The sequence below is a fragment of the Mobula hypostoma genome, chromosome 11 (genome assembly GCF_963921235.1).
Source record: "Mobula hypostoma chromosome 11, sMobHyp1.1, whole genome shotgun sequence".
Taxonomy (NCBI): Eukaryota; Metazoa; Chordata; class Chondrichthyes; order Myliobatiformes; family Myliobatidae; genus Mobula; species Mobula hypostoma.
The window spans coordinates 39,388,683-39,413,867 of NC_086107.1; the positions used below are offsets into that span (position 1 = coordinate 39,388,683).

The 25,185-nt window shown below is 41.3% G+C and overlaps 1 protein-coding gene across 3 annotated transcripts in view; it reads left to right on the plus strand.

Annotated features, from left to right (window-relative positions):
• scube2 (signal peptide, CUB domain, EGF-like 2) overlaps nt 1-25,185 on the plus strand; it is a 113,003-nt gene that overhangs the window by 15,126 nt on the left and 72,692 nt on the right. For all 3 annotated transcript variants that reach the window (XM_063063171.1, XM_063063173.1, XM_063063172.1), the window contains exon 4: nt 1,892-2,026. In XM_063063171.1, the coding sequence (XP_062919241.1) occupies nt 1,892-2,026 (135 nt within the window). The remainder of the gene's footprint in view (nt 1-1,891; nt 2,027-25,185) is intronic.

Genomic DNA, 25,185 nt, shown 5'->3' on the forward strand with positions numbered 1-25,185 from the left:
CAGTACATGTTCTAAAGGAAGAGAAATTTAGAGCTTTCCTGTGCCAAGCAAACCAGATTAATCAGGCAGCAAAGGGAGAAACAGATGTTCCCTATAAGTGAGTGAAGAGACTATAACTCTTCCTGCAACACAGTTGAAGAGTCTGCACTTCATTTATCAGGCTTCAGAGGACTCTGCTGCTGCTGCTACTGTCAAAAGGCCCAGGACTCGCTGTGGCAGGGAAGATAATCCCAGCTCACATTAATGCCACAAATCCACAGGGGCTTTTGTCAATTTATTGATTTTGTCATACTCTTGACTTCATCTGTCACTAATCTTTCTTTGCCCAGTTCTATTAGAAAGGGGTCCCTTTAATTACGTTTGTAAACTGCTAAATTTCTGAAGTTTTGTTGTCTTTCATCACTCCCAACTTGCCAAGATATTAGTTCCCTCTCCCCACCTCGTTATAATATTTGTTCCCTGAGAGGGCGATGAACACTGGTTCACAAAGCGGCCTGAGAAATGGGATCACATATTTTTTTCTATATTTTGGCAGTGTTAACCCTTAGCTGTACTCCAACAACAGGGTTGACTGCTGGATGAGACTTCCTAGCAACCCTGTGGTTCATGGTACTTTTGATTGGGCCATCTTACGTGGAACACATGTGTAATATTTGATAAGAACCTATCTGTAAACAGTTTTAAGCACTTTAGCTTTTTCCCTATCCAAATCAAAATGTCCTTCCTGTTGTTACCTTAGTTTTAAGTAGCTGTCTGAATTATACCACTTAAAACGAGTGTAGAAAACCAAATTATTGAACTGCTGAAACTATTTGTACAGGATTAAAATTACTTAGCAAGACCTACTTGGTGCCATTTTATAAAGGGCAGGTGGCAGGTGTGTCATCAACTCCATGAAGCTTGTTGATGTTGTAGAACAGACCCTCTGAGAACAGAAGGCAAATGAAGTAGCAAAGCTTGGTGGATATGTGAGCGGCAGATTCATTCAGCATACCTTTATAGCCCATTGTCGTTCACTTCTTTGAAAGTCCAAATTCAAACAACTGCTTCTATTCAGCAGGCTCTTTTTGGCTCATATAATTTTCATATTCTCCAGAGCTGACCATGACATCTTATTCCTGGACCCACAGCTACTATTATTCCAATACAAAAGGATCAAAACAAATTAGATAAATAATCCATAAACTTATTTTAACTGTTTACATAAGGATAAATTTTGTGTCACCATGAATGCCAGTTGTGACCACACAGGTTTGTCTCTGAAACAACAGATGTCAGGGAACTGAGATAGAGCAGACTATGATACAAAGTTATAAACTTCACGTGGTAGAAGTGACGCTAACCCCAAGCATCCAACTGCTAGACAAAACATTGAGGAATCTGATGATAACTGTGGAAGCGTTCAGCTCTTTGCACTTGCTGCTCTCAGATTTTCCCATGGTTTTGGAGATTTCAAATGATGAAACTTTTCTAAAGAGAGTGCAAAATATTATATACCATTAATTCCGGTCTATTTCTGTGGTAGGATGTGTAATTATTGACACCCTCTTCTTTATTTATGATACAAATCCAAACTCTAGAAATGATTGTGGTTATGGATTTCTTTCTCATTGGCCTGTATCACATATGGAGGTAAGTTATTGGATGGATGTGCCATGGTGGTATTAAATGGCAGACGAGCCTGAGGGACCATGTGGCCAACTGCGACTCCTACTTTCTTGTTTCCTTATATTGTAGAATAATGTATGTTATTATTTCTAAAAAGAAAACATCACTATTTTCTGCGTATTCCAATTCAAAAAGAATCCTAATTGAGTGCTATGTTTATTACATCCTCTGAATTATTAATCAATTACAAATTAATAACATAAGTTATTTTGTCTCCTTGTAGATGTTGATGAGTGCAGTTTTAACAATGGTGGCTGCCAACACACTTGTCTAAACACAATGGGTAGTTATGAATGTCAGTGTAAAGAAGGATTCTTCCTGAGCGACAACCAGCATACTTGTATTCACCGTTCAGAAGGTATGTTTGCTATGTTCCCTCTTGTACATTGTGTACAGTTAATCTTCCAGATTCTTCTTTCTGTTATAACAAATTATTTTCTTGATAAGTTTTGTTTCATTTTTTAAAATCTTATAATTGATTATTGTGCAAAACTTGATCTTCCTGAATTTACCACAAAATTGATAGGAATTCTGATTCACGTGGAGGGTAATAGAAAGTTCCTTTGCCTGGCTGGTTCTCTCGAGACATTGTACATATTTTTACAAATTAAATGAATGTATGTTAAACAAGAGAAAATCTGTGGATGCTGGAATTGAAAGTAATACGCACAAAATGCTGGAGGAACTCAGCGGGCCAGGCAGCATCTGTGGAAGAGAGTAGAATCTGATCATAGATGTGGTGAATTTGACCATGTTGGTTGTATAGGACCTTAGGCTGTGTACTTCCTGCCTGATGATAGTAGTGAGAAGACAGCATGGGCCGGATGGTGAAGGTCTTTAATGATGGATGCTGCTTTCTTGTGGCAGTGCTCCGTATTCAATGGTGGGGAGGGGCTTGCCTGTGATGGACTGAGCTGTATCCACCACTTTCTGTAGCCCTTTCCATGAGACCATAAGGCATTAGAGCAGAATTAGTCCATTTGGCCCATCGAGTATGCTCTGCCATTTTTCTCCCAAACCCATTCTCCTGCCTTCTCCCCGTAATCTTTCACGCCCTGACTTATCCAGAATCTATCAAAGTCCGCCTTGCATACAAATGACCTGGCCCCCACAGCTGTCTGTGGCAATGAATTCCACAGATTCACCACCATCTGACTACAGTAATTCCTCCTCACCTCCATTTTAAATGGATGTCCCTCTATTCTGAGGTTGTGGCCTCTGGTCCTAGACTCCCCCACTGTAGGAATCATCCTCTCCACATCCACTGTAACGAGGCCTTCCAATATTCCATAGGTTTCAATGAGAGCCCTCTCATTCCTTTGAATTCCAGTGAGTACAGGTCCAGAGTCATCAAATGTTCTTCATACCATAAGCCTTTCAATCTTTGAATCATTTTTGTGAACCTCCTTTGAACCCTCTCCAATGTCAGCACATCCTGTTTAGAAAATAGTCTACGCTTTTATTCCTTCTACCAAGGTGCATGACCATACAATTCTCGACCTGTTATTCCATCTGCCACTACTTTGCCCATTTAACTAATCTATCTAAGTCCTGCAACCTCTCTGCTTCCTCAAAACTATCTGCTCCTCTGCCTATCTCTGTATCATCTGAAAGCTTGGCTAAAAAAGCCATCAATTCCTTCATCCAACTCAAGAGGTGGTCCCAATATTGAGCCCTGTGGAGTACCAGTAGTCACCAGCAGCCAATCAGAAAAATCTCCCTTTATTCCCAGTCTTTGCCTCCCGCCAATCAGCCAATGCTCTATCCATGCTAGTATCTCTCCTGTAATACCACGGGCTCATATCTTGTGAAGCAACCTCATGTGTGGCACCTTGTCAAAGACTTTTTGAAAATACAAACACACTACATCCACAGACTCTCCTTTGTCTCTCATTGTTGTCATTTCCTCAAAGAATTCCTACAAATTTTTCAGGCAAGATTTCCCGTTAAGGAAACCTTTTTGACTTCGGCCTATTTTATCATGTGCCTCCAAGTACCCCGAAACATCATCCTTAACAATTGACACCAACATCTACCCAACCACTGAGGTTAGGCTAACTGGCCTATAATTTCCCTTTTTCTGCCTCTCTCCCTTTTTTGAAGAGTGGAGTGAGATTTGCAATTCTCCAGTCCTCTGGAATCATTCCAGAATCCAGTGATTCTGAAAGATCACTATGCCTCCACAATCTCTTCAGTTACCTCTTTCAGAACACGTGGGTGCAGTCCATCTGGTTCAGGTGGCTTATCTATCTTCAGACCTTTCAGCTTCTCAAGCACCTTCTCTCTAGCTTCCCACTCCCTTCTGCCCCCTGCATTCTTGGACACCTGGCATACTGCTGGTGTCTTCCACAGTGAAGACTGATGCAAAATACTTATTCCGTTCATCTGATATTTCCATATCCCCCATTATTACTTTTCCAGCATAATTTTCCAGCAGTCTGATATCCACTCTCACCTTTCTTTTACTCTTTATATATCTGAAAAAATCTTCTGGTATCCTCTTTGATATTATTGGTTAGCATACCTTCATATTTCATCTTTTTGCTTGACAGCTTTTTTAGTTGCCTTTTGTTGGTTTTTAAAAACTTCCCAATCCACCAACTTCCCACTAATTTTTGCTCTATTATATGCCCTCTCTTTTGCTTTTATGTTGGCTTTAACTTCTCTTATCAGCCACAGTTGTGTCATCCCACCTTTAGAATACTTTTTCTTCTTTGGGATGTATCTATCCTCTGCCTTTTGAATTGCTTCCAGATCTGCCGTCAACCCTGCTAGTGTCCCCTTCCATTCAACTTTGGCCAGCTCCTTTCTCATGCCTCAGTAATTCCCTTTACCCTACTGTAATACCGATACACCTGAATTTAGCTTCTCCCTCTCAAATTGCAGGGTCAATTTTATCATATTATGATCGCTGTCTCCTAAGAGTACCTTTGCCTTAAGATTCCTAATCAAATCTGCTTCATTACACAACAGCCAGTCCAGAATTGCTGACTCCCAAGTGGACTCAACCAACAAGGTGCTCTAAAAAGCCATCTTATAGGCATTCTACAAATTCTCACTCTTGGGATCCAAAATCAGCACTAGTCTGATTTCCCCAATCAACTTGCTTATTGAAATCCCCCATGACTATTGTAACATTGCCCTTTTGACGTGCATTTTCTCTCTCCCTACATAATTTGTACCCAACGTTCTGGCTACTGTTTAAATGCCTGTACATAACTCCTATTAGTCTTTTTACCCTTGCAGCTTCTTAACTCTACCCACAGCAATTCTACATCTTCCCATCGTATGTCACCTCCTTCTAAGAATTTGATTTCACGCCACCTCATTTGCCTACCTGTTTGTCCTTCTGATACAATGTGTATTCTTGGATATTAAGCTCTAAACTATAATCTTCCTTCAGCCACAACTCAGTGATGCCCACAATGTCATACTTGCCGATCTCTAACAGTGCTACAAGATCATCTACCTTATTTTGTATACTTCAAAGTCTGAAATAAATTTATTATCAAAGTACATATATGTCAGCATATACAATCTTGAGATACATTTTCTTGTGGAAATACTCAATAAATCTATAGAATAATGACCATAACAGAACCAATGAAAGACCTCACCCTCTTGGGCATTCAGCCAGTGTGCAGAAGACAACAAAATGTGCAAATACAAAAAGAAAGAAACAATAATAATAAATAAATAAGCAATAAATATGGAGAAGATGAGATGAGTGTCCTTGAAAGCGAGTTCATTGGTTGTGGGAAACTTTGCAATGATTGGGCAAGTGAAGTTGAGTGAAGTTATCCCCTTTGGTTCAATAATCTGATGGCTGAGGGATAGTAAACGTAACTGAACCTAGTGGTGTGAGTCCCCAGGCTCCTCTACCTTCTTCCTGACGGCAGCAACAAGAAGAGATCATGTCCTGTGTGCTGGGGATCCCTAATGATGGATGCTGCTTTCCTGTGACAGTGTTTCATGTATATGTGCTCAATGGTGGGGAGGGCTTTTCCTGTGATGGACTGGACTGTATCCACTACTTTCTGTAGGATCTTCCATTCAAGGACATTGGTGTTTCCATACCAGGCTCTGATATATTCTCCACTATACATCTATAGAAGTTTGTTAAAGTTTTAGATGACATTCCAGATCTCTGCAAACTCCTAAGGAAGTAGAAACACGGCCATGCTTTCTCTGTAATTGCCCTTACGTGCTGTGCCCAGGACAGTTCCTCCAAAAATAATAACTCTGAGGAATTTAAAGTTGCTAACTCATCACCACCTTTGATTCGGCCTACGACAGTCAGCAAACTTGAATATGACGTTGGACAGTCATAAGTGTAAAGTCAGTAGAACAGGGGCTGAACAGCCTTCAACAGTTCATGCATTCAAATATAACACCTTCAGTCCTGTATTTGTCACCTTTTTTGATTTTGTCCCCCGTTTTACTGCAACTCATTCCACTGAATGCAATTTTGCCCTATCATCTGCCTGTCCTTCCTCACAGTCTCACTACACACTGCTTCAGCTTGTGTACCAACTGCCCTGTCCTCAGTCGTATAGTTCAGTTTCCCTTTCCCCTTCCAAATTAGTTTAAACCTTCTCCAACAGTTCTAGTAAACTTGCCTGCAAGAATATTGGTCCCCCTCAGGGTTCAGGTGTAACTCGTCCCTTTTGTACAGATCATATCTGAAACCTTGCCCCCGGCACCAGTTCCTCAGCCACACATCCATCTGCCAAATCATCCTTTTCATACACTCACTGGGGCATGGCACAGGCAGCAACCCAGAGATTACTATCTTAGATGTCTTGCTTTTCAGCTTTCCATCTAGCTCCCTAAATTCTCTCTTCAGAACCTCCTCCCTTTTCCTACTAATGCCATTGGTGCCAATATGTCCCAAAACTTCTGGCTGCTCAATCTCCCTCTTCAGAACGCCGTGGGCCCGATCTAAGATGTCCCTAACCGCAGCACCCGGGAGGCAACATACCATCACAAACAAGAGAAAATCTGCAGATGCCGGAAATCCGAGTAACACACACAAAATGCTGGAGGAACTCAGCAGCCAGGCAGCATTTATGGAAAAGAGTACAGCTGACGTTTTGGCCCGAAACCCTTCGGCAGGACTCCGCGTGTCTCTATGGCATCCGCAGAATCTTGTGTCTACTCCTCTAACTATGCAATCCCCTATCACTACAGCAGTCCTCTTTTTCCCTTTTCCCCCCGAGCCACAGTGCCAGAGACCCGATCACTGCGGCTTCCCCTGTTCGGTCTCACCGCCCACCCCCAACCATATCCAAAGTGGAATACTTATTATTGAGGGGAACGGCCACAGGAGTACTCTGCACTGGCTCCCCATTCCCTTTCCTTCTCCTGACAGTCACCCAGCTACCTGCCTCCTGTAACTTAGAGCTGATCACCTCCCTGTAGCTCCTATCTATCACCTTCTCAATTTTCCATTCTTGGGCATTAGCATTTCCACACCAAATCATGATGCAGCCAGTTAGGAGACTCTCCACCACACATCTATAGTAGTTTGTCAATGTTTTGTGACTTGCTGAACCTGTGCAAACTTCCAAGAAAGTAGAGGTGTTGTATTGCTCTGTTTGTTGTGGCACTTACATGCTGGTCCTGGATGGACAGATCCAGGAATTTACAGCTACTGACCTTTTCCACCTCCGTTCCCTCATGGATCTCTAGGAGCTCACGGACCTCTAGCTTCTTCCTTCTACAGTATAGTCAATCATACTGACGTTCAGCGTGAGGTTGTTGTTATGACACCACTCAACCAGATTTTCAGAAACAGGAAAAGAAATAGCAAATTAGTGTTCATGGGTTTGTGGACTGTTCATAAATCTGATAAAAGAGGGGAAGAAGCTGTTCTAAAACATTTGGTGTAGGTCTTCAGGTTCCTGTACCTCCTCCCTGATGGTAGTAATGAGAAGAGAGCATGTTCCAGACGATGAGGGTCCTCAGTGATGGGTGCTGGAGGGCCCTAGTTGCTGCATCTTGCAAAATTGGGTTTTCTTTGGAATAGATCGAGCATGTCAACATTTCTGAGTGAAAATGTGCCCTTCACTAAATTGCAGCAGGTACTTCTGGTCCTGATAAACATGAGTATGCCTGACCTTTTCCTGGAGTTGGGTGTGTCCCTATTCACATGACACTCATTTCCACCACACAATTAGATACAAAGTATAATTGTTGTGGAATGAATCCTGGAGAACATCATGCTTATATGTTAACTTAAATGGACACAGCTGACAAAGAGAGACAGGTCTCATCAGCTTATGAACAATTGAGGGATGACCCTTTAGAACAGAGGTAAGGAGGAATTTTTTTAGCCAGAGAGTAGTAAATCTGTGGAATGCTCTGCCACAGACTGCGGTGGAGGCCATGTCTGTGTGTATATTTAAGGCAGAAATTGATCATTTCCTGATCAGTCAGGGCATCAAAGGACATGGTAAGAAGGCAGGCGTATGGGTTGAGTGGGATCTGGGATCAGCCATGACGGTATGGTGGAGCAGACTCGATGGGCTGAATGGCCAAATTCTGCTCCTATGTCTTATGGTCTTATGCTCCTACGACCTTGCTTAGACATAATCTTAAGTACCGAGAGAGGGCTCCACTAAGAAATCAATGTTATCTACATCACTGAGCTGCTGATATACCCATTCAGTAGAAGTAACCCCATTACTGAAGGATTGTGATAATGATGACAGGTCTCTCAGAAGCTAATTAAAGAGCCTATTCCTAGAGGTTTGTCAGATACACCATCTCTTATTTGACCTGTCCGACCAATACTGGATTTACAGGCTCAGGATTACCTCGGTTTTCATCACTCAGATATGAGATCTCTGGCCACAATCGTTGCTGGTCAGGAACCACAATCAAAGTCAGAATCGGGTTTATTATCACTGACCTATGTTATGACATTTGTTGTTTTGCAGCAACAATACAGTGCATTAGACAAAATATACTATAAGTTACAATAAGAAAGTACTATTCAGTAGGTAAAAAGAGTAGTGCAGAAATAGTGAGGTGTTGATCAAAGGTTCACGGGCCATTTACAGTGTAAACAGACCATGTAGACTTCAGGAGAGGGAAAGCAGAAGCTCATTAGCCAGGATTCAGAGGATCAAAGATGGAGAGGGTCGGTAGTTTTAAATTCCTGGAGTCACTATCTCTGAGGACCTGTCCTGGACCCATCATATAAATATAATCGCAAAGGAAGCACGACAGTGCCTCTACTTCCTCAGGAGTCTGTGGAGGTCCAGAATGTCATCAAAAACCTTGGCAAACTTCTATAGGCGTGTGCTGACTGGCTGCATTACAGCTTGGACGGGAACACCAAAGCCTTTGAGTGGAAAATCCTACCAAAGGTAGTGTATTCAGCCCAGTACATCACTGGTAAAACCTCCCAACCATTGAGCGTTGCCATAGAAAAGCGGTATCCATTATCAAAGATCCTCACCGCCCAGGCCATGCTCTTTTCTTGCTGCTGCCATCAGGTAGAAGGTACAGGGGCCTCAGAACTTTCACCACCAGATTCAACAACAGTTACTATCCCTCAGCCATCAGGCTCCTGAACAGAAGAGGATGGCTACACTCATTCTATTTCTCGTGTTCCCACAACCGATGGTCTCACTTTAAGGACTTTTATCTTGTTATTTCATTCTCTCGTTATTTTTTGCTATTTATTTGTATTTGCATTTGCAGTTTGTTGTTCATTGATCCTGTTTACAGTTACTGTTCTGCAGATTTGATGAATATGCCAAAAGGAAAAAGAATCTCATTGTTGTATATGGTGACATGTATGTACCCTGATAATAAATTTTACTTTGAACTTTGAAATCTTATGGCGGGGGAAAGAAGCTGTTCCTAAAACGCTGAGTGTGTGTCTTCAGGCTCCTGTACCTCCTCTTTAAGAAGCTGTTCCTAAAACGCTGAGTGTGTGTCTTCAGGCTCCTGTACCTCCTCTTTAAGAAGCTGTTCCTAAAACACTGAGTGTGTGTCTTCAGGCTCCTGTACCTCCTCTTTGATGGTAGTCATGAGAAGAGGACGTGTCCTGGGTGGTGGGGATCCACCTTTTTGGGGCATTGCATTTTGAAGATTTCCTCACTGGTAGGGAGGTAGCGCTCATGATGGAGCTGTTACAACTCTCTGCAGCTTTTTCCGATCCTTTGCAGTGGCCCCTTCATACCAGATGGTGATACAATCAGTTAGAATGCTCTCCACGGTAAATCTGTAGAAATTTGTTAGAGTTTTTGGTGACACACCGAATCTCCTCAAATTCCCAACGAAGTGTAGCCGCTGCTTTTCCTTCACGATTCCATTGATGTGTCAGGCCCAGGATAGGTCCTCTGCGATGTCAACACTCAGGAACTTGAAATCTCACGTCCTTTCCTCTGCTGACTCCTCGAGGAGGACGGGCGTGTGTTCCCTCGACAATCCCTTCCTGAGTCCACAATCAATTCCTTGGTCTCACTGGCATTGAGTGCAAGGTTGTTGTAACAGCACTTAACCAGCTGATCCATCTCACTCCTATAGGTTTCCTCGTCACCATCTGAGATTCTGCCAACAACAGTTGTGTCATCGTGAATCTATAGATGGCGTTTGCACTGTGCCGAGCCGCACAGTTATGAATGTAGAGAGGGAAGAGCAGCAGGCTAAGCACGCAGTCTTGACATGTGCTTGTGTTGATTGTCAGCAAGGAGTTGTTATTTCTGATCCATTTGCAGAGAGAAGTACAAAGGTCCAGGTTTTGAAGCTTATTGATTAGTACTGAGTGGGTCATTGTGTTGAATGCAAGGCAGTAATCAATAAATAAAAGTAGGTATTACTGTTGTCCAGGTTGTCCAAGGCTGAATGGAGAGTCAGTGAGATTGCATCCACTGTAGACCCATTGCAGCAGTAGGCAAATTGTTGGAGGTCCAGGTCCTTGCTTAGGCAGGAGGTAATTCTAGCCATGACCAACCTGTCAAAGAACTTTAACTGAGTAGTTGTGAGAGTGACAGGGCATAGTCATTGAGGCAGTTCACCCTGCCCTTTTTGAACACTGGCATGATTGTTGCCCTTTTATAGCAGGTGGCAACCTTCAGCTGCAGTAGTGGGAGATTGAAGATATCCTTGAACATACCTGCCATTTGGTTGGCACAGGTTTTCAACAGACTCATTTCTATTGGACTTAGCAGTTGTCTGCCATGTAACCTACATATGACTAATATGAATGTAAGAGCAAGATTGGTGTATAAATATTTACCAGTAAGTTGAGGGTTAATTCAGGAAGTAATCAGTATCAATTGACTGAAAAATACTTTGACAGAAAATAAATAAAAGATATAACGTTTCATTTGATCAAAAAGTATTGGAAGTTTTCAGTAAAGTCCAACTTGCTAAATGCAGCTTCTGATGTGCTGTGAAGTATGCAGATGTGAAGCATGCTGGGTTTGGCCTACGTTGAGCATTAGTGTGGCACAGCTGGTTTCCAGGTGAATGGAGAGAAAAACCAGATAGCATTTCCACTTTTGATTCTCATCTGCTGATCCATCAAATGCTCGTCTGTACTAATCCCATTTACCAGCACATGTTCTGTAGATTTCTAGCTCTGCTAGTTCAGGACTGTTTGAGGTAAACCTTAAATGTTATGTCTTGGCCTTCACCACCTACTCAGACAGTGTGGTCCAGTTTCGAACTACCCCCGGGTGATAAAAAATTTCCTCAGGTTCTTAATAAACCTCTTAACATTTACCTTAAATCTTAAGGCCTATTCTTACTACTTACCCTGTCTACGTCCCTCATTATTTTGTATACTTCATCCAGGTTTCCCCCTCAGCCTCCTCCTCAATCTCTCCTTGTTGCTGAAAACGCTACATCCTACGCAATATCCCAGTGAGCCTTCTCTGCAATCATTCCTACATTCAGGACTGCATACACACTCCAGCTGCTGGTTAAACAGAGGCTTTATACAGTTCCCTTCTCTTATATACAAGTAAGAGGTAACCAAGTATCCCGAATGCCTCCTTCAACACCTCACTGACCAGTCCTGCTTCTTTCAGGGATCTTTGCAATTGTACACTCTCTGTTGCTCAGTATTCCGAAAACCCAAACATACGTTGTGTATCAACACCAGAGATTCTGTAGATGTTAGAACTTCAGAGTAACACATGTACAAAATGCAGCAGATCAGGCAGCATCTACAGAAAGGAATAAACAGTTGAATAAATGGTTTTGGGCCAAGACCCTTCATCAACACGTTCATCACGTATGTTCTTTCCTTATTAGTTCTCCTAAAGTTTATCAACACATGCTAATGAGGATTAAATTCCAACTGCCTTCTGAGAGGCAGGATTTATGAACATTTGGAGAGGTATAATATGATTAGGAATAGTCAGCATGGCTTTGTCAAGAGCAGGTCATGCGTTACGAGCCTGATTGAATTTTTTGAGGATGTGACTAAGTACATTGATGAAGGAAGAGTAGTAGATGTAGTGTATATGGATTTCAGCGAGGCATTTGATAAGGTACCCCATGCAAGGCTTATTGAGAAAGTAAGGAGGCATGGGATCCAAGGGGACCTTGCTTTGTGGATCCAGAACTGGCTTGCCCACAGAAGGCAAAGAGTGGTTGTAGAGGGGTCATATTCTGCATGGAGGTCGGTCACCAGTGGAGTGCCTCAGGGATCTGTTCTGAGACCCTTACTCTTCGTGATTTTTATAAATGACCTGGATGAGGAAGTGGAGGGATGGGTTAGTAAGTTTGTTGGTGACACAAAGGTTGGAGGTGTTGTGGATAGTGTGGAGGGCTGTCAGAAATTACAGTGGGACATCGATAGGATGTAAAACTGGACTGAGAAGTGGCAGATGGAGTTAAACCCAGGTAAGTGTGAAGTGGTTCATTTTGGTAGGTCAAATATGATGGCAGAATATAGTATTAATAGTAAGACTCTTGGCAGTGTGGAGGATCAGAGGGATCTTGGGGTCCGAGTCCATGGGACACTCAAAGAAGCTATGCAGATTGACTCTGTGGTTAAGAAGGCGTACGGTGCATTGGCCTTCATCAATCGTGGAATTGAATTTAGGAGCCGAGAGGTAATGTTGCAGCTATATAGGACCCTGGTCAGACCCCATTTGGAGTACTCTGCTCAGTTCTGGTCGCCTTACTACAGGAAGGATGTGGAAGCCATAGAAAGGGTGCAGAGGAGATTTACAAGGATGTTGCCTGGATTGGGGAGCATGCCTTATGAGAATAGGTTGAGTGAACTCGGCCTTTTCTCCTTGCAGTGATAGAGGATGAGAGGTGACCTGATATAAGTGTATAAGATGATGAGAGGCATTGATCGTGTGGATAGTCAGAGGCTTTTTCCAGGGCTGAAATGGTTGCCACAAGAGGACACAGGTTTAAGGTGCTAAGAGTAGGTACAGAGGAGATGTCAGAGGTAAGTTTCTTACTCAGAGAGTGGTAAGTGCGTGGAATGGGCTGCTGGCAACGGTGGTGGAGGTGGATACGATAGTGTCTTTTAAGAGGCTTTTAGATAGGTACATGGAGCTTAGTAAAATAAAGGGCTATAAGTAAGCCTAGTAATTTCTAAGGTAGGGGCATGTTTGACACAACTCTGTGGGCCGAAGAGCCTGTATTGTGCTGTAGGTTTTCTATGTTTCTAAACCTCCAGTTGTTACTATGGAAATCGGAAAAACGGTGGAAACTCGGTAGGTCAGGCAGCATCTGTGGAAAGAGAAACAAATGAATGTTTCAGGTCAGAGGCCCTTTGTCAAAACTAACAAAATGATTTGACACCTATTTTCCATGCTGAGTGCTTCATAATGTATTTGAAGGGATACAGTATAATTGATTTGGATGAGGGTGTGAGTGTAGGTGTGGGGTGGGGGATGAATGGGGATTGGGTTACAATGATGAGATTAGGTTGGGGAAGGTTGTGAAGAGAAAATGTGTAAAAGCAGACTAGATTCTGTTGATTTTCAAGGTTCTGCAATTTTTTTCAGCAATATTCAATATGCAATATTCAATTTCAGCAATATGGAGGAATCTAAGGTGGGGGCTTATATGGGAGGCAGGGTTTGAGGGTCGGCACAACGTTGTGGGCCGAAGGGCCTGTACTGTGCTGTACTATTCTATGTTCTATGTTCTATGTTATTCCAAATTCTTAGATTTTGCTGGAAGGAATTTTCTATACATTAGGAAGTCAACCCTAGATTTTAATATTGTATTCTTCTAGTTTCTCAATTCCTTTTCTCACCGTAGATGGGTCTAAACACACAATGACATTGTAAATCCAATAGGAACATGATGTTGACTTGAAAGCTCTAATCTATTATTCTGCTGAATGCTGTTTATCTATGCTTTGTACATTAGGCTATTTTTCCCAATGTATTTTCGTATCAGCACCATTTAACAAACACAATCAACTCTATTATCAGTTACCTGAGTGGTATTAGTGCCTCATTATCTACATTAAGTGTTTGGGTTGAACAATTGTGGAAAACTTCCTCTATAGGACAGGTGGGCCCATGTAATCAACATTGACACAACCCTTGAAATACTGTTACAATGAATATAGAAAACTTCCAAAACTTCCAGATCATTTCGATTTTCAGACAAAACCAGTAAATATAATGTTTCAGTTTTAATAGTCTAAAAACCTAGAATGCACACTTCTTCTAAGCTCCAGGGGCAAAGGAGATACTCAGCCCCTCGGCATGACTCTGTAAGACCATAAGATATAGGAGCAGAAGTAGATCCATTCAGCCCATCAGGTCTTCTCCGGCATTCAATCATGGGCTGATCCAATTCTTCCAGTCATCCCCACTCCCCTGCTTTCACCCCATACCATTTGATGCCCTGGCTAATCAAGAACCTATCTATCTCTGCCTTAAATGCACCCAATGACTTGCCCTCCACAACTGCTCGTGGCAACAAATTCCACAGATTTACCCCCCTCTGACTAAAGTAATTTCTACGCATCTCAGTTCTAAATGGATGTCCTTCAATCCTGAAGTCATGCCCTGTTGTCCTAGAATCCTTTACCATGGGATTCCTGGATCCATTGGCTCTTTGCTTTTTTCTCTGTCGTTTTCCCCTGCAGTGAGTGTGAGGAGACTCCATTTAGCAGTCTCTTTGCGCCTTTCTTTACTTTCTTTGAAGGTTAAGGACGTTTGGTTTTGTTATGTTTTGCAACTTCAAAACATTCAAAGGAAGACTTGGGAGTCTGAAATGCAGGTCTAACTTTGAGTTTACTTTAAGCCAGGTGCAGGTATCACATGGTAGTGTGATGACATATGCAGTTCATGCATTTATACATGTAACCCATGATGAGCTAATTAAATGAATAAGCCTGCTTAATCAAACTATATATACACACACAAGATTACTCAAATATTACTGAAACATTAAATACACAACACTCCTCCCTGCTTTTCAACTTCAACTCAATAGAGAGTGCATCTCAACTAGATTCACAATATGCTATATTATACGACTAGTAGAAACAGACATCCACAGCATAGTCAATTTTTCAATTGTCCCATTCAGGCCCAAAGATTTAATCGCTGTGGAGGATTTCTTACTCTTGTGGGATAATGTCGTTCCTGACAGGGGGGATTGCTCTACTTGGCAGGTGAGCGGTATGGCTGTGAAAACAATCTCAGTTTCTGGGGCCTCCTCTGTGCTGGTTGTAGGAGTTGATTCTGAGACTGCAGGAAGTGTTTCTTACAGCTCTGGACATATTTCTTCTTCCTTTTTCTTCTTCTAGTTTGTGCAACTTGATCATTAGGAAGATACACTTAGTTCACCGGAGTATTCTCTTACTAATCTTACAATTACTTCCTTTACGATCTGATCTCTCCTCTTAGTTCCAGCATCCATAACATCATCTGATGAATCATTTATTTTTGTACCTCCATTGACTTCTTTCTCTTTGGCCTTCCATTCATCCAGCTGGGCTTTGGTCTTTGCATCTACTTTTACAAGCAGCTTTTTGTCTCCCACTTGAAGTTCATGCAATGACCCTAATGCATTCAGAGTAAATTCTGGTTCTCTATAGTTCTCACAGAAGCCACATTTCACAAGTAACTGCCTGATTAACATGTCAGAAGCTTTGTCAAATATGTTGTCTACAAAAATTGTTGAAGTTGGACCCCTGCTTACATGATTTCTTTAAGCAACATAGTCACTAGTTCAACTGTTTCAGTCATTCCACAAAATGATCAAACTCATTTTGTGGAATGACTGAAACAGCTGAACTAGTGCCTTATTCCAAATTAGTTAATTTGCTATTCACTTCTGGCACAGGCCATGTTGCTTGTTTGTTGTTAATTTTCACATATAAATCTCAAGGCTGCACAGTCCTGCATCATCATTATCAGAATTTTCATCAATAGCATGCAAATTAGTGCTCTTTTTGAAACTGTAACTTAACGTTTTAGCCTTTTTTCTTCCCTGAGCAATGCATTTGTTTTTGTCTGCCCGACATGCTCTTTGTACCAGTATCTGTCCTACTTTGTTGCATTTTCTGGAAGTTTTGCATTTAGATCTGCATTGATCTGGTGGATGTGAGACCCTGTCACAGCAACAGTAATACAATTTGCTCGGCCTGGGTGGTTCCTGTTTGGACATTGCAATTTTTTCACACTCTCTTTCATTCCTGACTGCAATTCAATTGTGTCTCTGTCTGCAGTTTCCAGTGAAACAGCAATTTCAACTGCTCTTTTAAATGTAAGTTGTGATTCAGTTACGAGCCATTTTTGAATGCTTTCTTGTAAGATTCTACATGCTAAATGATCTCTCAGTGTATCATTAAGAGCATTACTGAACTGACAATTCTCAGACAATCTCTTCACTTCAGCCATATTCACCAAAATGGACTCCCCTTCCTTTTGAATCCGCTTATGAAACCTAAAGCATTCTGCAATCAACAATGGCTTTGGTTCTAAATGTTCCTGCATTACTTTGACAATATCAGCAAAGCTCACTTCAGATAGTTTGGTTAGAGCAGTCAAACTTTGAAGTAAACTGTTTGCCTTTAACCCCAATTCACTTAGCAAAATTGGTAATCGTTTCTCATTGCTTATTTCATTTGCTTCGAAATACTGTTCCAAAAGCTCAGTATACATGAGCCAAGATCCCGTTGTGAAATCAAATTCGTCAATCTTTCTGATATAACCAGCCATTTCTGATATTTTAAAATAATTATTATCACTCAGTACTCACTCTTTATGAACCCATGAATCCTTCTATTCTTTTTATGAACCCCTGAATTCTTCCATTTTCTGACCTTTTTTAAAAACTGGTAGTGTCTTCTCTTCCGAAGACATGATGGTTTTTTAAAACTCGACAGTCTACACACTGGGCTGCGTTTTTTACTCGATGTTCCTCGCTGCATTTTTTAAAGTTCGAATGTCTTGCCACACTTGAACAGGTTGGGAGCAGTCTTGGGTTCATTTTAGAAATACCTCATTGCCAATATTATGTTGTGTAACTTCAAAACATTAAAACTAATTCAAAGGAAGACCCAGGAGTCTGAAATGCAGGTCTAACTTCGAGTTTACTTTAAGTGGGGTGCATGGTCACATGGTAGCGTGAAGGCATATGCAAGTGACGTATTTATATATATAACCCATAATGAATTATTTAAACAAACAAGAATGCTTAATCAAACAATATATATGTAAACAAGATTATTGAAATATTGCTGAAACATAAAATACACAAAATCATGTCCTCAGCCACTCTGACAAACTTCTACCGATGTACCATTGAAAGTATCCTGACTGGTTGCATCATGGTCTGGTCCCGCTATTCGAATGTGCAGGACCGTAAGAAGCTGCAGAGAGAGATAGACTCAGCCCAATCAATAGATAACTGGTACATTCCTCTGCACCATCGTAAAAATATTGTGTGCCTTATGCTATGTGCCAGTGATGCTGCTGCAAGTAAGCTTTTCTTTGCATCCGGGCATACTTGATCTCTGTACAAAGATTCAAATATTAGGTTGCTTTGTTACATGTACATCAAAACATACAATAAAAAGAATCATTTATGTCAGTGACCAGCACAGTTTAAATATATGCTGGGGATAGCCTGCAAATGTCACCATGCTTCTGGCACCAACATAGAATGTCCACAATTTATTAACCCTTATTATTACTATAAAGTTATAATAAGAAATATATTAAACATAGGTGTTCATGGATTCATGGACTCTTCAAAAATCTGGTGGCAGAAGGGAAGGAACGGTTACTAATTTGAGTGAGTGTCTTCAGGCTTCTGTAGCTCTCCTCTGATGGTAGCAATGAGAAGAGGACATATCCTGGGTGGTGGGGGTCCTGAATGATAGATGCCACCTTCCTGAGATTGCCTACTGATGGTGACCTCGAAGGTAGGGAGGCTAGTGCCCATGAAGGAGCTAGCTGAGTTTATAAGCCTCTGCAGCTTTTTCCAATCTTGTGCGTTGGCATCTCCATACCAGACAGCAATGCAACCAATTAGAATCCTCGGCATGGTACATCTTAGAAATTTGATAGAGTCTTTCGTGACCAACCAAATCTCCTCAAACTCCTAATGAAATATAGCTATTGTTGTGCCTTCTTTGTAACTGCATCAATATGTTGGGCCCAGGACAGATCATCAGAGATGATGACACCCAGGAACTTGAAACTGTTCCCCCTTTCCACGGTTGATCCCTCGGTGAGGACTGGTGTGTATTCTCCCTACTTCTGCTTCTTGAAGCCCACAATCAATTCCTTGGCCTTAGTGACATTGACTGGTGGTTATTGCCAACTTAATTCATTCTTCATCAGCACCTGAGATTCTGCTAACATCAGTTGTATCATTGATGAAATCGTAAATAACATTTGAGTTGTGCCTAGCCGTACAGTCATGAACCGAGAGAGTTAACTACAGTGGGCTAAGCATCCTTGAGGTATGCCTGTGTTGATTGTCAGCGAGGAGGAGTCGTTATTTCCAATCCACAAAGTCTGAGGTTTTTTGCTGAGGAAGTCAAGTATCCAATTGCAGAGGGAGGTACAAAGGCCCAGGTTTTGAAGCTTGTTGATTAGTACTGAAAATGTGATGGTGTTGTACACTGATCTACTATCAATAAACAGTAGCCTGATGAAGGTATTGTGGTGGTCAAAACCGAGTGGAGAGCTAGTGAGATTGCATCCACTGTAGACCTATTGTACGATAGGCAAATTGGAGCGGGTCCATGTCCTCACTCAGGCTGGAGTTAATTCTATCCATGACCAACCTCTCAAGGCACTTCATCACGGTAGATATGAGTGCCACTGGGCAATAGTTGTTTAGGTGGCTCACCCTGTTCTTCTGGGTCACTGGGATGATTGATGCCCTTTTGAAGCAGGCGGGAGCCTCTGACTGCAGCAATGAGAGATTGAAGATGTCCTTGAACACTACAGTCGTTTGTTGGCACAGGTTTTTAGGACCCGTCCAGGTACACCATTGGGGAAACACATGCGGTCAGAAAGAATATACAAACTCCTTACAGGTGACGATATGCATACGACAATAAAAGCAACTCCAACTTTGTATTTCTTCCCACTTATGGACCAAGTCAACTGTAATCCTCCACACCCTTCTCCAGTCTGCTTTTTCTATTCATTTCTCTGTGCTTACAACTCACCTCTCCTATAAACTCCTCCTTCCATTTCTTTGATACATTACTACTAAGCTCATGATTTCTAAACTTATATTGATATTGATCTTCCCCTGTACTACCTCAGTGTACTGGTGTCACAAAATGATCTGAATGGTTGGCATGCTAAACCACGGTCTTCCCGTAAATGTGACAGTTTCCTCCCATACCAAAGATATGTGAGTTAGGGAGAGTAAGTTATGGTAGTGTCAGAAGCGTGCTGATGCTTGTGGTCTGATCCAGCACGTTCTCGGACTGAGATGGTTGTTGGTGCAAACAATGCATTTCACCACTTGTTTTGATGTTTCAATGTACATGTGACCAATAAAGTTAGTCTTTTTAAAGTTTTCAAAGGTTCAAAGGTACAATTTAATGTCAGAGAAACGTATACAATATACATCCTGAAATGCTTTCTCTTCGCAACCATCCACGAAAACAGAGGAGTACCCCAAGAATGAAAGGCAGTTAAATGTTAGAACCCCAAAGTGCCCCCCCAGCTCCCCTCCCTCCCGCGCGTAAGCGGCAGCGAGCAACAATCCCCCTCCCCCACCGGCAAAAAGATAGTGCACCCGCTACCCGCACTCAGGCATGAGCAAAGCAATAGCAAGGACACAGACCTGCAGTTACCCCAAAGACTACATTGTTCACCCGATAATTCAACATGCTGCAGGCTCTCTCCCTCCTAATAAGGAGGAAAAAGGTGACTCCATTTTCCAACAAGCGGGGAGACATAACAAACAACTCGCTGGTTTGCGATGTTAGAAGTCCTTTATGTCGCTTTTTTCGAGCTCTGTGTCTGAAGATCGCAAAGATCCTGGGTCCCCAGGCACACAGCAGAGATTCCGACTCCCCCAATGACACATAAGTCTCCGGCCCTTGATCCACCCGTCTCCAGTTCCTCGAGATCCCAGACTTCTGAATCCGAGCCGAATCTTAGGCCAAGCCTTTGGCGTGCCGAATAGCGGCCGAGTGTGGAATCCCAAGAGAAGGTTGCATTCCCGCAAAGAACCATAGTCAGCATGTAACTCCAGGTCAGGGTCTTCAAAAGAACCCTGAAAGGGGAAAATAGAGATATTAAAGATGGAAATAGAACTGTTTTCGAAGTTGCAAGCAAAGGAGTTGCCGTTGGGTGCCATAACTACTTAGCTCCGCTCCTCCTTTTTCATTGTACTTCAGTACACGTGAAAATAATAAACCAATTCAGTTTAATTCACAATATTATCTGATACATTCTTTAAGTAGTTCTTCCAAAATCTCCACAACACTTCAAATCAAAGCACCTATTCACTTTTTTTTCTGTCCTAAACATATACCATAAAACTGCTCTTGCCTTTTCATTGCTATTTATCCCACCACTGGTGAGTGCTTCAGCTGGTGTTGTCCCCTATAACTCTGCACACCTTCCCTAAACATAACATCTCCTTCCATAGATCTTGGGGAGCAGAGTGGCTGAAATGCTCATCCCAAGAGAGGTTCATCCAGGTGGGGACATATATGTGGGGACAAGAGGGTTATGTGTCAGCAGGGACAGTTCATAAACAGAAACTCCAGCACCTTCTGCCTCCTCTTAATTTTCTATGCCCACTATTATTCTTTTAGTGTGAGTGAGCCGATCGTCAAAAGGAAGAGCAATAGAGTCATAGACTATCGATGCTGGAATCTGCAGCAGCAGACCAAGCACTGATGGAATTCAGCAGCTCAGGCAACGGCTATAGAGGGAAATGGGCTGTTGATGTTGCTGTTCTGTAGTTGACATATGGTACTGTCAAACTGGTTGACCCATGATTCCGATATCATTATTAACTTTCCTTTCCATTGTATACAAATGGAGCAATTCTGGGTACAAATATTGGACTGTGCGGAAAATTCATTTTGCAATTAATTGCATATATAATCTTTATGATCTTTTAGGTACGTGCACTCCTTGTAACCATACATTAAAATTTACACTAGATTGAATCAAACTTGCTGAAATGATTATCAATGTGACCATATCAGCCCCAGCGGAAATCAGTGGAAACATCATCTGTGAATGTGAAGGGCAATGAAAGTTGGCCGATATGTACGATTCAAAATCTCAAATTAGGACAGAGTTAGTCTGAGATCAAAACATGCACCCATCAACCACTTCTAATGTTGATGAGGTTTCAAGTAGCTTTAAATTTTCAAATCTGAAAGTGATTATAGTTATCAGATGGGTTTAGGTGTCTGGCCTGATGAAAGAATGAATGGATGTCACACATCCTGAATGTAAAAATTGCTATCGAAAATAGATCTATAGGTAGATACTGAAAGCACATATTTAAGAGCCTAATATTGATGCCCACAATGAAGCACTTGACGAGTCAAAACATTTGTGTACAACTATACTGTATGCGGAAAAACAAATTTGTTTTACATTAATGTTAATTTGGATACTGGAAGAAAATATGGTTTAAATTTTTCTGTAACACCATGTTAAGTAATTATATTTCCACTTGTTATTTTATGCATTAAACCTAATGAAACCATAAATCAAAAGCAAGTTACTATAAAAGTGCAGCTTTGAATGTGAAAAGCGTGACACACAACCTGGTGCACATTTTGTTAGTTAGCTGCAAAGATTATATATTAGAAGAGTTATTTCAGAGCATAAACAGAAGAATAAGAACATTTAGAGCTGATTTAAAATAATTAGGGGAAGTGAATATGAGCCAAAGGAATCAGAAATTAAATTGGAATTATTTGTACAAATGAACTTTTCTGGATGCATCTGAAACTTAAAAGCCATTGAATTAATTTAATTAGATATTTTTGATCCAACAGAGTGCAGAAAGCAAGGGCTTGTTTTTAAGCTGGAGAAGGATGGAAACTGTTTGCTAAATGTACTTCTCTCATTCCTAATTTCTCATATTATTGAATTAGTACTTGACCAGACCAAAGATTTATATCTAAGGTTCTGAAGCCTAGGATCCTGTATGCCTTTTCAACCACTATTTCAGGCTGGCCTTCCATTTTCAATAGAGTGTGCACAAATAGATCCAGATCTCTCTGTTGGAATTGAGTCCTCTAGTTAATATTGATTGTTAATACACTGGGCATGTTCCTGGAGGTTGATTCACCCGAATGTCGTGGTGGCTAGTTTGCTGTGATGAAGATATGAGGACTTGAGAGAGCCATTAACAGGTCAGAGATATTTGAAAGCCAATGAAATAGATTTAAGTAGTAAAAAATAACACCAAAAAACATGTTAAAAGAAGAATTAAGTAAAACCATTAAACCAAAGTAAAATAACTCAAGTACTTCTCTGCAGGAATTATTCTCCTTTGGATTGGCAATTCCATTCAGAGGTTTAGTGCTGTGGTTCTTACACCAATCCTGGCAAAAAGCTGTGGGGTTGGAAGGAAAGTGCAGCCAGCACCTTTCCTCAGCATGGCCCTGTACAGGGCCAAATGATGCACCAACATCTGTCTGATCTCCAACTCATCATGGACATCCATGTTTGACCACACCATGTGTGGAAGTCTGAGATGACTGGAGCAAAAAATACCAACAGTCAGTCAGCACATTCTGGCTCAGAACTTAGATCCTGTTATGGCCTTAAGTGTGTCTGTAAGGCATTTGATTTTGGTAGCCTCCAATAGTGGTTCTTATCAGAATGTTAGTCAATTTTTGGACAATTGCAATGCTACAGACTGAGGCAATCCAACTTTTGGGAGCTTCTTACTTGGGTTATTGTATCACACATGCATTTTGACATGCTACCTGTTTGGTGAGCATATTTAAAATTTTGTCATGCTATTATTTTTCCAAGTTTGGAGACCTTAGTTGCTGGCATAATTAATCTTCCTAAAACTGTTTGAGGTGTTCCATGGAAATGATTCTGCAGCCAAGTTTTTATCTTCAAATTTTCATTCCTTTACCTTCTTATTTTTTCTGTCCTTTTCCTTTGATGAAGCTAGTTAGGGTAATAAGGCAGCAGGAAGATATTTGAGCCAATTCCAACCTGTTTTCATGCATTTCTTTCAAGTTGGCCACATTTAAGGAACCATGGATGATTATTCCTCCTTCACTTCAACTCGGGTCAGGAGAGCTCGGTATCATCCAGCTGAGATCAATTATTCTGCACAGAACAAGTCACAAACTACCCTTCGTTTTAAAGGCAGCAAGATAACAATAGTGACTTCAGCGAAGGTGTTCTAAAAGAAACTAAGGAAATTGTCTGCCTTAATTTGATTTTCATTAAAAAATAATTGGTAAACTGGTACTGATATAATAAAGGAATATGGACTTTGCGATCATGTCCACCGGCCGGTTAAAGGAAAACTCCAGTGATGTGAACAGCTGGCCGGTGGTGTAGTGGCATCAGCACCAGGCTTCGAGGTGAATGGTCCCGGGTTCAAATCTGGCCTGCCCCTTGCATGATTTCCGTCCATGCTGAGTTGAGTGTTGAGCTAGCAACTCATTAAAATCAAACAGATAAAAATGCTAAAGAAACAGCAAGGCTGCAGCCTGATGCACCATGAAGTGCGGAAAGGAGCAAAAACAATGAAGCAACACTTGTAACACGGAAAACTGCAGGGGTCAGATGTGTCTCAGTTGAAGAGGGTTTTTATGGTATTAATTGAAAGAGGGAGAACAATATGAAAGAGAGGGAGAAGAATTTTCAAGAAAACAAGATAATTTCCAAGAAAAAAGAAGACAGTTCAAAACTGTCATCAAACTGTCAATGGAAGGCCGTCTGCTTTCTCCAATCTTGTCCCCATCATTGGGTATTCCAGGCAGGGCCTCAAAAGTGCATTACTGAGGCCTACTTGCTGCTGCAGCCTTGCTCAGGCATGTTCTGAGGTGCAGAGGGTCAACTAATTCTACCCTTTGCATCCAGCCCAAGTCAGGGGAATCAAGCTGCATTTGGATAGTCCAGATTTCCCTTCCTCTTATTTGGGCTATTGAAATCCAGCTAAATTCACCTCAGTGACTTTGATTCTTGATGTACAATCAAAAAACAATTCCATCTCATTTATGATGTAGCACGAACAAATCTAATTAATTATTATTATTATTTTTATTGCACTGTGTTAGGTACTTTAAGGGGTAAAATTCTGCTAGTCTGCCTTCTCCACCGCAAAAGCCAAATAGTTTGCTCAAGGTATAGACAAGAATATCTTGCTAACAGGGCAATATTGAAAATACCTAGAAACTACTTTTGAAAGCAGAAGAGTTTTTAAAAGATAAGTTGCTACTTTGATCATAGATTTTGAAGTATATCCAGTCTAAAACCATGCCATAGGAGTCACACAATTTGAAAATTATTTTAAAAGTTGATACGGTAAATGGAAAATGTGATACTCACTCTGGTATGTGCCTACACTGGCATTTATTTATCTATCTATATTTAAAATTTGATTGCGTAAAATTTTGAGGATTTTATCGTGCTCAATAAATGTAATTTATCGCAGCAGTTGCATCTCTGGCTGAAAAGAGGTTCATCCATCCCTCACTATTCATTTTGGCTTTGCTGTCAAACTCATAGACCTTTAACTGAGCCAGAACAAAAGACCCCTGCTGGAGCATCCTGGAGCACTTATCACTCTGAGTGATGGACCTGGCTCTTAGGGCTTAACACGGCTTTTTTGTTATCTTGAGGTTGTGCATTTGAAATTCTGTGGACCCATTAGTGAAACACGTTGCTATGGCAATTGGAGTCTTTTTTTTCCCAGACTCTGTCAGGTATGAATAATGTGTGAACCTGTAGGGAGCAAGTGGTAATATTGCCACAATTCTGATGTTTAAGCAGTGTAAACTGAAACCTTGCAAAGAACAAAGATAGTCGACATAATTCTGCTTTAATCCTTAAAATGACAAAAATACAAGATCTGGAG